Source organism: Pimephales promelas, chromosome 4 (genome assembly GCF_988280905.1).
Source record: "Pimephales promelas chromosome 4, fPimPro1.hap1.1, whole genome shotgun sequence".
NCBI classification, from domain to species: Eukaryota; Metazoa; Chordata; class Actinopteri; order Cypriniformes; family Leuciscidae; genus Pimephales; species Pimephales promelas.
In genome coordinates, this window is record NC_142772.1 from 16,997,410 (window position 1) to 17,010,223 (window position 12,814).

The 12,814-nt window shown below is 38.1% G+C and overlaps 1 protein-coding gene across 5 annotated transcripts in view; it reads left to right on the forward strand.

Annotated features, from left to right (window-relative positions):
* rgs3b (regulator of G protein signaling 3b) overlaps positions 1-8,057 on the forward strand; it is a 76,232-nt gene extending 68,175 nt beyond the window's left edge. For all 5 annotated transcript variants that reach the window (XM_039661995.2, XM_089130017.1, XM_039661994.2 and 2 more), the window contains 5 exons: positions 2,912-2,982; positions 3,622-3,726; positions 3,945-4,006; positions 5,537-5,703; positions 6,583-8,057. In XM_039661995.2, the coding sequence (XP_039517929.2) occupies positions 2,912-2,982; positions 3,622-3,726; positions 3,945-4,006; positions 5,537-5,703; positions 6,583-6,777 (600 nt within the window). In that variant the 3' untranslated portion in view covers positions 6,778-8,057. The remainder of the gene's footprint in view (positions 1-2,911; positions 2,983-3,621; positions 3,727-3,944; positions 4,007-5,536; positions 5,704-6,582) is intronic.
* Positions 8,058-12,814: the final 4,757 nt, after the last annotated feature.

Here is a 12,814-nt window from a genome sequence, read left to right on the forward strand (position 1 = left end):
TATTTAACATATCAATGCAGTTACCTTTCAAAGTGGAACTTGGAAGCGGCGCCTGGAGTTGACGCTATTGGGGAACTCCCTCAGCATGACCGGTGTCTGAACACGTGTAGTAAACATGCCAATCTATTGGCCAATGGCAGTCTATTCAAATCATTAGAAGATAGAAGTGGTTCCTCACTGTGGAGGAAGGATCTTCACTTAAGGCTCATGCCTTGCCTTGAAAGCCGTGCCAAACCACTGCTTGTGGAGAAGGCTTGTGCAGTAGTAGGCCTGGGCAGTGGTGCTCTGCACATCATGCCTGTGTTGCAGTAATGGGCTATATTGCACGCATAAGTTCCGCATTTGACGCAAGGATGCTCGTCAGTTTCCGGTTGGGGAGATTAAAGAGGAGGAAAACCGAGGAAAACGGGATTATGGCAGAGTCTTCAAAATTTACTGTCCTCCCGTCTTTGAAACGAAACTTTCGTACGTTTAGATGTAATTTTATATGTAATTATGTTTAATTAATATAATTTTAAAAAGAAGCATAAACAAAACGAGGGGTGTCTGTTTTTGTGACTAACGCTTCTTTACTATAACCATGGTGTATAAAATTCAATATAAATTCTCGGTATTGCATTGGACTACGATCGGTGGAAGTTATCGAGCATACTTATGCTGCGTTCATGTGCTATGGCAATTATGATAAATACCAAAAGCCGACGTGGAAAATGCACATGAACACCCCCTCATGTGGTATTTACCAACTCGTAGAATATTTTGATGGACGAGTTGCCGAGATGAGATAACCTTTGACCATTTCAAAATGGCGGTGAGCACCACGAGAGTCGTGAATGGTAAAAAAATTATATACTATTCATGATCTAGAAAATATACAGCATATTATTTACCTTTTTAGTTTTGATAAATAATTTTCTTGCTGTAGCAGATGACTTAAGCAATCTGAAATAGTTTTAGCTAAATAACAGGTCTCGATCTCCATCTTTTTACCACATTACGACAACAAAAGCACTTGAACGCAACACACTGGTAAATACCAGTTCACAAGTGGAAAATATCCTATTTTCCATAGCACGTGAACGCAGCATTAGACCTTCACCGGAAATACCGCCGTGCAGAGCCCATACCAGGTGGTATGCTTAAGTTCTTGGATCAGTTCTGTTTCCATGGAGGATGGTTCTGTTTTGCTTCATTGAATCATTATTTATGATATAGTTAGTGATATCCATGTAAAGCTGCTTTGAAACAATCTGAGTAGTATAAAGCACTAAAAGGTGACTTAACCCAATAGTCATGACTCTGGTCGACCTAGGCTTTGGGGACCTGGTAAGATAGGTGGCTTCCCGGCTTGTTATTAACAGCACTGGCTCTCTCCACTATTGAGCTCTCTCCCCTATTGCTCTACTGTAGATCTTTAGCACCCCTGCAGTTTCCTCAAGGGTTAAGGTGGTAAGAGCCTTTCCACTATGCTCCTTGTGTATTTTGAGCTTGTAGTTAAGAAGGCAAGCAGTAGCTTGGGGGCTTTATCAATATACTGACATAGCTAGCATCACAACCTTACTCTTTGGGCTTTTAGGTTTTTACCTGGTCTATGAGTAAGGCCAAGACTTCCCTTACAATTGAGCATTAAAGCTGAACATTTCTATTGCTATTAGAGAAATTAAAGCTTAGGGAGTGGCTCCAGGTTAACATGCATTGACTCTTTCCGATTGACTTATACAGTAGAGTCAGGTCATTTTATGCCCACTATGATTTGCATACTCGAGTCAGGCACCTCCTCAGGATAGCCTTTTTTAGTGTAGGCCTATAGTAGGCTGTGTTATGTATCCTGATTGACTTTATGATTAGTTAAATCTGTTTTGCACATGTATCGCCACAGAGTTAACCAATTCAGACAGTACCGGACAGCCTCTCGTTCACTTTATGTTTGTGGGATTTACGCACAGCTCAGTGTGGCCGCTCCAATTTACCTTCAATGAAATCTATAACCTTAGTGTAATTGACAGAATTACTGAAAAATATTTAGCTATACCTAAAAGTTAAAGATTTTTAATAAAAATGAAGAGATGGTGGATTTGTAAAATTTCATGATTTATGAGTTCCTTTTTTTGTGTCACTCATGCATGTCTATTTCCTTCATCATATTAAATGGAAAATGCACGTGGAACGATATTTTACCTATATCTGGACTCCTTTATTAATGGAGTATATAAACAGATGTTTCAATATATTGGTATTATATGCATTTTCTGAGAATTTATATTTCAAGTTTTTACTGCAAATGTCGAAATGCACGCTCTTGGGTCCATCAGTGATTGAGTCACCATATATCGGAAAATATTTGGAATGGGTCAGACATAATTCTGACCACTTATTAAGTTTTGTTTTGAGTGAATTTCGTTTAGTATAAATTGTATCTTCATTTTAATCAATGTTTTTAATAAACAAACTGACTGGATTAATAAACAAGAAGCAAATATAGTAGATAATATAATTAGCAAACAGAGGTGCCGGCGCGTGAACTGAAGCGCATCTAATAAATCAACCCAATCACTCTAAATGCGTCCTTATAGCACACAGTGTATTTATCGTGCAATTTATACGCGAAAATGAGTTTTTATGTGCATAGGATATGCATGGGTTGGTTAGGGTCGATTTAGTAGTGGTGTGGGGTGTGTGTGTATTACACTCAAATGAAATGCGAAAACTGCATATTATATGCACGTAAAAATCTTTTTTGCATATTAATTGCAATATAGTACACAATGCGTGCTAATGCATAAACCTTATCTGATTACATAACTTGCATTACTTATGTAACTTCAACAGTGTCAATGATGATTTACACTTAAACATCATTAATTTGATACTTAATTAATTAAAGATATGACCTTTTGTTAATCTTCCACAGGTTTGTGGCAAACCAAACTGTAAATGTGACATGGGAAAAACTGGTGTCAAAAAGAAGAAATCTAAGAATCTGTAAGTCAAGCAACTTTCTTTCTTCTACTTCATTTGCAGTTTTATTGATGAAATCTCATAAAACTGTAAAGTAATGTTGAGGACATATTTCACCCTAAAAAAAAAAAAAGTTATTTTTTACTTTGCAATAATGAAAATTGCCTATTTGTTGCACCATTGCATTTTTGCAGGGTAACATTATTTTCATGACAACTGTGCAGATTTAAACCTCCCTTGGTCCATTGTCTTCCCTATTGTAATAGGAAGCAAATCTCATTCTAATGTTTTATTAGGTGATTGATGTGGTACCATAAGATTTAAAAGGGTTATGTTGTTAGGTTATACCAACCAAGTCATTTTGCATTTCAGTATTGAGCAAAAAATCTTACAAATAGGCTTATTCTTTATGCAAAATATTATTTCTTTTTTAAGTGAATTCAGCTATGGACTATTTAGGTGTTCTAGTTTAATAGATATGAATGTAATGTTTTCCATTCTCAGGTTCACTGGAGGAAAGCATTATTTATGCTTTTACTATCCATGTTCCTCCTACAATAAAGCTTACGACTGTAACTGGAACACATTTCCTCCCAGAAGTACTTGAGTGAACAGTTAGCTAATAAATCACCTGATGCGATGGCCTTTTGTCTTGTCACTCAGGGCCAAAGACATGAAAAACCGCCTGACTTTTCTGCGGAAGAAGACCAACGACAGACATATAAGCAATCCAGCCAACAAGCTTGAGAAAGTCTTCAAGTCAGACAAGTGAGTCCATGTGATAGTTAATGCATCGAGACAGTCATTCAGAAACATTGAATGGGTGAATAGGCTAGGCTTTGATGTAAAAGTGTTGCGAACAATCAAAACAACAGTGACGTTTTGGAGTTTTTGAATAGATGGCCTATTTTGTGTGCTACAATTATCTGAATGGATCATTAGTGCGAGTCATGGCTTTGTTGACCACTCTGTCTGCTCATCCACAGACCGACTCCAGAGGAAGCTCTCAAATGGGCAGAGTCGCTCGATGCGCTGCTTTCTCACAAATGTAAGATATGTCACATTTGATATGACAGCTGTGTTGATCTCTGCACTTCAGCAGCTGTCACTGCTATTTTAAGCCATGTTGTTTAAAGGGGGGGTTGACTGCTTTCTTTCTTTGCATGATTGTGTTTATGGGGTGCAATATAACATGTATTCGTGGTTTTTCTTTTTTAAAAAGTCTTATTTTTCATGAACTTCACCTTTATTGTCAGCCGCGCTCTCCTCTGTCCCCTGAACGAGCGGTTGACTTCCTGATTCTATGAAACCGCTCCCTCAGAAACACGTAGTGGGCTCAGATTGGTTTGTTTGGGCCGGTGTGTTGTGATTGGCTAAACTGTCGCTCACGTTGTCCGGAAGGTTAACGCCCATTACCTTTACGGGCGAAACGTGAGCTCCGGTCCAGATGTAAATATGTGTCGAACTGCAGTATCAGTTTGAGGCAGAATCAGACCGAGAAAGCGGCGATGAAGAGAGTACACAGAACCTCACCACACACGGCTCTTACTAAATGTTTCTGAATGATAATTTGCTACATTTTTTAACTTTATGCACGTTTGTTTTACACAATAGCATCTGACTGGCAACAATAGCAACTGACTGGCTACTAATGTTAAACACAAACAGCGTTGGCATTAGTTTACGTTCTTGATCAAATCGAAAATAACGTCATAAAGCATATATACATGAAAAATAAGTTAGTACTTATACAAAATTCAGGTCCATAATGTTTGTACGCGTTTGTCATAGACACAATAGCATAACTAGTACCCTATAGTGGCTATAAAGCCAGCACTGGCATTTGAAAAAAATAAAACACAAGGCTACGTCTGGAAATATTCATGAAAATACATTTAAAATGATTAGGTCTTAGCCTACTTACAGGTTGTGGCCCAACAACTGCTGCCTCTGGTTTTAAAGTTGAAACTGCTTCACGTTTTAGTAACAGTTTCTTTTTAAATCCGGTGTTGAACTCGTGGAGATTCTGGAAGCTGTCTTCCGTAAAATGCGCAGCACAGAGAGCTAGATTATGATCGTCATTTTCAGGAACATAATCAACCATAAATTGTATCCATTGACGAAGTACAGCGTCTGTGGGAAGTTCGAATACAGAAGACCTGACAGCTGGATGAACAACTCACTCGACGAGCTGGAGCTGTTGAAATATGCGCATGTCCTTTTCTGCATATTCCGGAGGGAGTGGTTGATGCAAATGTGTGGGTTAGTGACGTACCATAACCCAGCTGTAGTCCCAATCGAGTCGCTTTTGTAGGCAATTATACTTCCTGATTTTAAAAAGATGATATCTCTGCTTACATTGAACTTTCAGCGCTGCAACTTTGCAGATACTGTTCATGCACCAACAGCAACAATACACACTATTTAAAATGAAAAAAGTGAAATCGCAGTCAAACCCCCCCCCCCCCCCCCCCTAACCTCTGCTCCTGGATCCAAATCCAGATTTTCCCCAGAATCTGTAATAATTATTCTGTGTTTTCTAATAAGCATCAGAGTAACTTTCTCTTCCCTTCTTCAGATGGCCTGGTAGTTTTCCGCTCCTTCCTGCAAACAGAGTTCAGTGAAGAGAATCTAGACTTTTGGCTGGCATGTGAGGACTTCAAGAGGATCAAATCACTGTCCAAAATGGCATCCAGAGCAAAGAAGATATTCACTGAGTACATCTCCATACAGTCCTGTAAAGAGGTAAGATAAAAAGGGTAAATGATCTTTTTAAGAGACATATTGAGCTTTAAATGCAGTTCTGCAAGTTTAAATACTATTTTAGCATTTATTTATTTATATTTGTATTCATATTTTGACTTTGCATTTATTTTTTCCTTTTTTTATTTTTTACTGTGTGCTTTTGTCATTTTCTTTTAGTTATTGTTAATTTTAGATATTACTATGTAGGTTTAATTTATTTTAATTTGAATCTTTTTGTTTCCAGCTTCTAATTTTAGTCCCTTTTTACTTAAACTTATGTCAGCCTAATATTTAAATTTTCTTTCAGTTTTTTGTCTAATATTTATATTTTATTTCAGCTTTGTTTTAGTTAACCAAAATGTTTTCAAAAGTTTTAGTTTAAATTTAGTTGAGGTTGATAACTCAAAATACAAAAAGTTCAACATTTTAGTACTGGAGAGACTTTTTCTTCATGATCCTCACATCACTGTGATATTTTGACTTAAAAGAAAAACCTAAATTCATTTTAATTCAGAAATGTATAACATATTCCAGTCATCATCGTATGTATGAATTGTTTTAATGTTGTTTTAAATAAATTCATTTACCTAAAAGTCTAACCCTAAACACAAAAAGTAACCTATTTACAGAAATCATGCAGTAATTATAGAGAAATGCACATCCTGTACTGTCATGTGCAATATACACGTAATAATGCATTTCAGTTGACATGATGTACTGTGTTGTTTTCTGCAAAAACAGAATTTGTTTGTGTATTCTTATTTATTTGTATTAGTATTATTATTATTTGTAATTTCTTCCAGAGAGCAGATGTCCCAGAAAACCAATCCAAAATAAATATGAAAAGTGTCCTAAGCATAGTCTTGTTTTATTTCCAAGGTTAATCTGGATTCTTACACAAGGGAGCACATCAAGGGAAACATGGAGAACATCTGCGGAGACTGCTTTGACCTGGCTCAGAGCAGAATCTTTGGACTAATGGAAAGAGACTCGTACCCTCGATTCCTCCGCTCTGACATTTACATGGAATTAACCAACCAAAAGAGACCCTGCTCTGCCACAGATCCATCTTAAAGCTATGGCAATGAACTGTATATGTTGAAACTGTTTAGATCAGATCAGATTAGTATTGCTGGAGACATGACATGGATTTAGTAGAACAGGATGTGTCTACAATCACATTATCCACTGATGCACAGCTTTACATTGAAGCATCAGTCTGCTAAGCACCTTGGAGAGCTCAGCCCATTGGATCATTGCATGGACGCATTGTCTTTGGACGCTTCTGTGCTGCACCCTGTTGGACAGTTGTGGCAATCAGATGGTGATAAATGTGTTATGAACATGCTGGAAGTGTTGACTGGAATTAATTTGCCAGTGCCTAAAACGCCTCAGCACCTATTGACCCAGTGGCCGTACAGGGAGGGTGCAAAGATTGATGGGTATAGGATCAAGAGAAATGTTGGTACCATTTTGTTTAGCTTTACTAAGATACATTATTTCCACTTACCTTTCCTGCACAGACCTCAACATACTCCACCTTTACAAAGAGCCCAGTTTTATGTTAATGAGTGAGATGATATTGGAAAAAAAGTAAGTATTAGTTAACATTAATGTCCTTTTTTATATCGGGCACAGTTGACAGCATGTTTATATTCTCTCAGTACTAGTGTTGAAAATATTTACAGACAGACATTTTTATTACTTTCAAGGGCTTTGGTAACTTTTCCACATTTCCACTTCCAACTTTTCTTTACGTAGTGGAGGCAAATCAAGTGCCCAAATTCATGGCTTCTACCCCTTTCATTTCACAAGTCGTGCAATATACAGTTAGTTATTCTTATTAACATTTCTTTAACAAAAACAGTATATTAAAGGGGTCAAAAGTATATATATATATATATATATATATACATGCATAATGCATCAAAGGCTCAGTAAGAAAATGTGATTGCTGTTGTAAATAACAGAGGCTGAGATATATTGAATAATAGTTATAGTGAAGTTAAAAGTCTAAAAGTATTTTGTTTGTTTTTGTTGATGTTCGTCGGTTGTTCACACAAGAAACCAGAATAACATAACAAAAAGATGTCAGAATTTCTGTTTAACAGTGGCTTAACATACAGGAACATGTGTTGTACATAGATGTAGGTGTTCTGTGTTTATTTACCAGTTAGCTCATTGGGAGACTCATGTTTGGAAAATACAATGTCAGTTTCCTTCTGCCTTCACCCTAACAATGTCCTTCCTTCTGTAATAAATATCCCTTGTATTTATTTGTGGGTTCATATTTCACTCACTGTTGCCTTTATATGTAACATATTCTCATCAAATAAAAATACTTTCAATCATGAGGTCAACTGGACATTTTTATACAGTCTTTGGCAATTACAATATTGTTTTTATTATCAAGCTGTTTTGAAATAGCATAGGATATATTGGCCTTATGAAGAGGGTGTAGACTTTATAAAAATCTCCAGAGGGCAGTCAAGTTCCAGAATAAAGCAAATAGACCAAAGTCTGCAGTTTTTAAGGTTATATATATATATATATATATATATATATATATATATATAATTAAATTGAAATATATATATATATATATATATTATATAAATTATTGTTAACAATGTAAACAGAGATAGGCTGTTAACTAATGGTAACAAAGGAAACCTTATTGTACAGTTATCCCCGTGTCCCACTCTCAGTGCTGGGTTGTCAGGAATCAAGTGCCCAAAGCAAGTGTGTGTGTGAAGCGGACTCTGAGAGAGAATGAGAATGTGTTATATTTAAATAATTTCATTATTATTATTTTTTTTTCATAAAAGTGACATATATAACTTAAATGATATATGTAGACCAATTTTTGTGTGTATAATGAAATAATGAAATAGTTGAAATTGACTCTTCCCTTAGTTTTTAATTTATATAAAAATAAATAAGTGTCTAATATATGTACACAAACACCCGAGTGAAAACAAGATACTAAAAAGGTAGTTGGCATTCACAATATTGTGTATTTTTTTATCTTAATTATATAATTATGCATAAACAATTCTGAAAATAACTAAATGACAATCTGTGTTCATTCACTGTTCCATGAAAGCCAAGATGGAGGCAAATATTTAGTGCAGGGACACAGTGCTTCCTCTTACTTTCGGCTGGGTTTGACCGGCTCTTACAGCTCGAAGGTGTGGAACACACTCCTTTTAACTCGAAGCTAATGTACGAAAACAAATTAAAGGAAATTATCCATGTGTAAGAAAACAGCAACATAATTAGAGGAAAGTGAAAACCATGTTTTTCCTAATGTATGAAAGCTTTTGATTTGCACTGCCTCTGATCCAAATATTTCTGATACATACAGCTTTGTCAGCACAAGAACAACTATTCGCTGTATGCATACTTTTAAGACACGTTTACCAAGTAGAGCATCTACAAAATATTATAAGAGTTATTCCCTAGATCGGCTTCGTAGGAATAACGCAGACACTGCAAAACGTTTACTCAGTACAGGATCTGCCCTTGTATTTTATAGATGTAAAAAATGTATGCATATTGTACATCCCAATTAGTAAGGCAGTCCATATAGAGAACCTCTCTTATATGTGCAATGAGGTCCCAAAAGCAGATGATCTGTTCTGATGAGTCATAGCTTTATTAATGACCCTGTAGGTAAAGGAAAGGACTCACATAGGACCCCAGACAGGCAATAGGTCAAGCGAGTCATGGTGATGACGCACACAATCCAGATGTCTACTATGAAAAGGATGTTTGCACATGGAGGTTGTTAAGTCTATTGAAAGGCTGAATATCTTGAAATATGTGCCAAAATATACTTTTCATATGTAAATAATAAATAAATAATAAAAAAGTGCAATAATTGTCAATTTAAATAATTATCAATTTAATGTCAATTTAATAATTGTCCCCTTGAATTAATTTAAATCTAAAACAAAATGAAAATGACAACCTCTGTAAAAAAAAATGTTTACATGATTTGTTATCACAACATTTTTTCTTTTGTCAAATGAACTTAGAAAATGTATGTGGTTCAGATAACATAACATTTTGAGTTTCTGATTATTAAATCAATCTCCATTGTATTAACTCAATTTTTCAATTTCAATGAACTTAAAGTTTCAAGGCAACCAGGTTACTTCATTTTTTAAGTTAAACCAATACTTTTTTTACAGTGTAAGATGTAATTCTCAAATTTTCACATTTGTCCCAAGTTTTTAAACAGATATTTTGTGACTTTGATTATTTTACTTATTTTATAAATCAAGGAGCATCTCGATAGTAGATAAATCATTCTTCATTAATGGTGAGGCAATAGCAACAATTTCTGAGAAGTCAGTGAAGAGTCTTGGGAGATGGTACGATGGGGATCTAAAGGACACAGTTTGAGTGGGAGAAGTTTAGACGACAAGCAGTGGAAGGGTTGAAGAGCATAAACAACTGTGCTCTACCAGGCAAACTAAAACTCTGGTCCTTTCAGTTTGGTCAACTGCCAAGGTTGCTGTGGCCACTGACTGTTTACGAGGTTTCTTCTGGAAGCGTTAATACGTTCATACATCAGGAAATCGTTGAGAGTTCCACGCTGCCTCAGCAGAATGGGACATTATATTAAAGGAATCAGGTAAGACTGGAAATGATCTTAGAAATGTGTAAGGGAGGCAGCACCTGTGTTAAAAACGTGTAGAAAGTGGTCAGCAAAAAAATCTGTGGTAGAGGCCTTTGCCTCTATTGTGGATACCGTGGGACAGGTAAAGCATGGAAGAGGGGAATTTGGGCTCAGTATGTTCCTCCTAAATGGAGGAAGGCAGGCCCAGCTCAAAGGAGGAAGCTGGTAGTCAACAAGGTGCGAAAGCAGGAAAGGATGAGGTGTATAAAGGCCATTTTCTAGGCCAAGCAGAGGGAATGGATGAGATGGGGGAGTGTGGAACAAGACCTTTGGTCAATGGAAGAGAGTAGGGATCATTGTCTTTATCAGGTCAACATGTTCTCCTCCCATCACTGCAGAACCTAAACCTCTGGGTAGGAGAGGATCCCTCTTCTCCTTTGTGTTCATCACCTGCCACATTATGGCACATTCTGACAGGATGTAAGGTGGCTCTTAGCCAAGGTCGGTTTACTTGGCGCCATGACCAAGTACTGCTATGTTTGGCTTTAGCATTGGAAGCGGCAAGCGTAGTATGACCAATAAGTTGCCGCCTGTTCTAGCAAAACATTACACGCAGAAGACAATATTCCTTCGCCCAGGCAAGCAATCACCAAGAAAAGTTGTTAACACCAATTCTCACCCAGGACAACTGGAAACTGCTAGGGACTGGAAGATGCTGGCTGATCTTGATTAACGACTTATTTTTCCACCTGAGATTGCCACCACTAACCTATGACAACATATTGATCTGTGGTCTGGATCAGCACGCATTGTTAAACTGATAGAGTTAACGGTGCCATGGGAGGATGTGGTAGATGAGGCATATGAGAGGAAGAAACTGCAGTATGCTCATCTGGCCACTGAAGCAGAACAGCGAGAATGGAGAGTCCAGGTTTATCCAGTGGAAGTGGGTTGTCAAGGATTTGTGGCACACTCTTACACGGTTCCTCAGAGACATCTGATTCAGTGGCCAAGAATTGAGTCGCACAGTAAAGAACTTATCTGAAGCAGCAGAGAAGAGCAGCTGTGGTTGAGACGGAAAGATTCTGGCTGACTGTGTACAGACCGCAATGGTTTCGTACAACCCTTGAAAAACTCAGAGTCTGTTGATTTATTTGTCCAGTTTGCATAGTAATTACAGTGATTACGTTCCTGTGTATATTGCGTGAATGAGGGGTGGTGTTTGGGCAGATATTGTGTTTTGCTGTAGGTAGTATCACAGGTGTCAGTTTGGTTTGAAATGTGCTGGGGACAGAGACGCATTCGGAAGGCATTCGGATTCACATTTTCAAAAGTGCTGGATACAAACTTGTCAAATTGTGCAGCCTTTCTGCTCAACCTGTAGGCAGGGACACATTTGTGTGCAGTTTAATTTGTGATTTCACAAATCTCTCGTATTGCGTAAGTTAGCTTACTCTACGGGAAAGATTCATCTTTTCTGAGAAGTTGAAGCCAAAAAAATTATCCTTTAATTGTGTATCCATTGTCAACGCAGTTCATCTGCAGCAGACCATGAGAAGGCTAGCTAGCAGCTAATTGGTTCGCTCAGGTAGAACTGCTACAGCCTATGAGGGAACTCGGTTGAACTCGCGGCCAATGAGAAGCTGACACGCTCTCATTGCGTCAAAGCCCGCCAAAACGGCGAGTTTCCCGCTGTTTTCTGATTTTCATCAATTCAGCGAGGCTATATGCACCTGCTGATCTCAGAGAGGAAGCCGCGTCGCCGTCGAGAAGGCATCTCTTAGCAAGCGTGGACAGAGTCTGAGGAAGCCGGCCGTCTTCGCCACCTTCAGCCATCCTGTGAGCTAACGCCATCTGGCGACGTATCCCTACATTTGTATTTTGCTTGTGTAACTTCACAAAAGAGCAGCGAGCGTCTTTATAAAGATGCCTAGCACACCTCTCTGTCGGCCGTTATTTTCTTTTCTCCCCAAGAAAGACGGCGGCCTCAGACCGATCTTAGATCTCAGATGTTTGAACAAAGCGCTCATGAGGAGACCGTTCAAAATGCTTACAGTCAAGAAACTCCTCGCGCATGTACGCAAGGGGGACTGGTTCATCTCTCTAGATCTGAAAGATGCCTATTTTCAGATCCAGATAAATCCCCGTCTCAGGCCTTCTCTACGTTTCGCCTTCGACGGCCAGGTTTATCAATACACCGTCCTCCCGTTCGGCCTATCCTTAGCACCCCGTACGTTCATGAAGTGCATGGATACAGCGCTCGCCCCCCTGCGGAGTCAGGGGCTGCGAATTTTGAACTATTTGGACGACTGGCTGATTTTGGCACAATCACAGACGGAGTTACTGTCTTCACAGACGGAGTTACAATACGGCTGTAGTCTCCTATCTCAACCGTCAGGGTGGTGTCAGATACAGGAACTTCTTCCTGCTGACGAAACACATTTAAGTTTGGTTCCAGAGCCACCTGCTCTCGCTAAGAGTGAC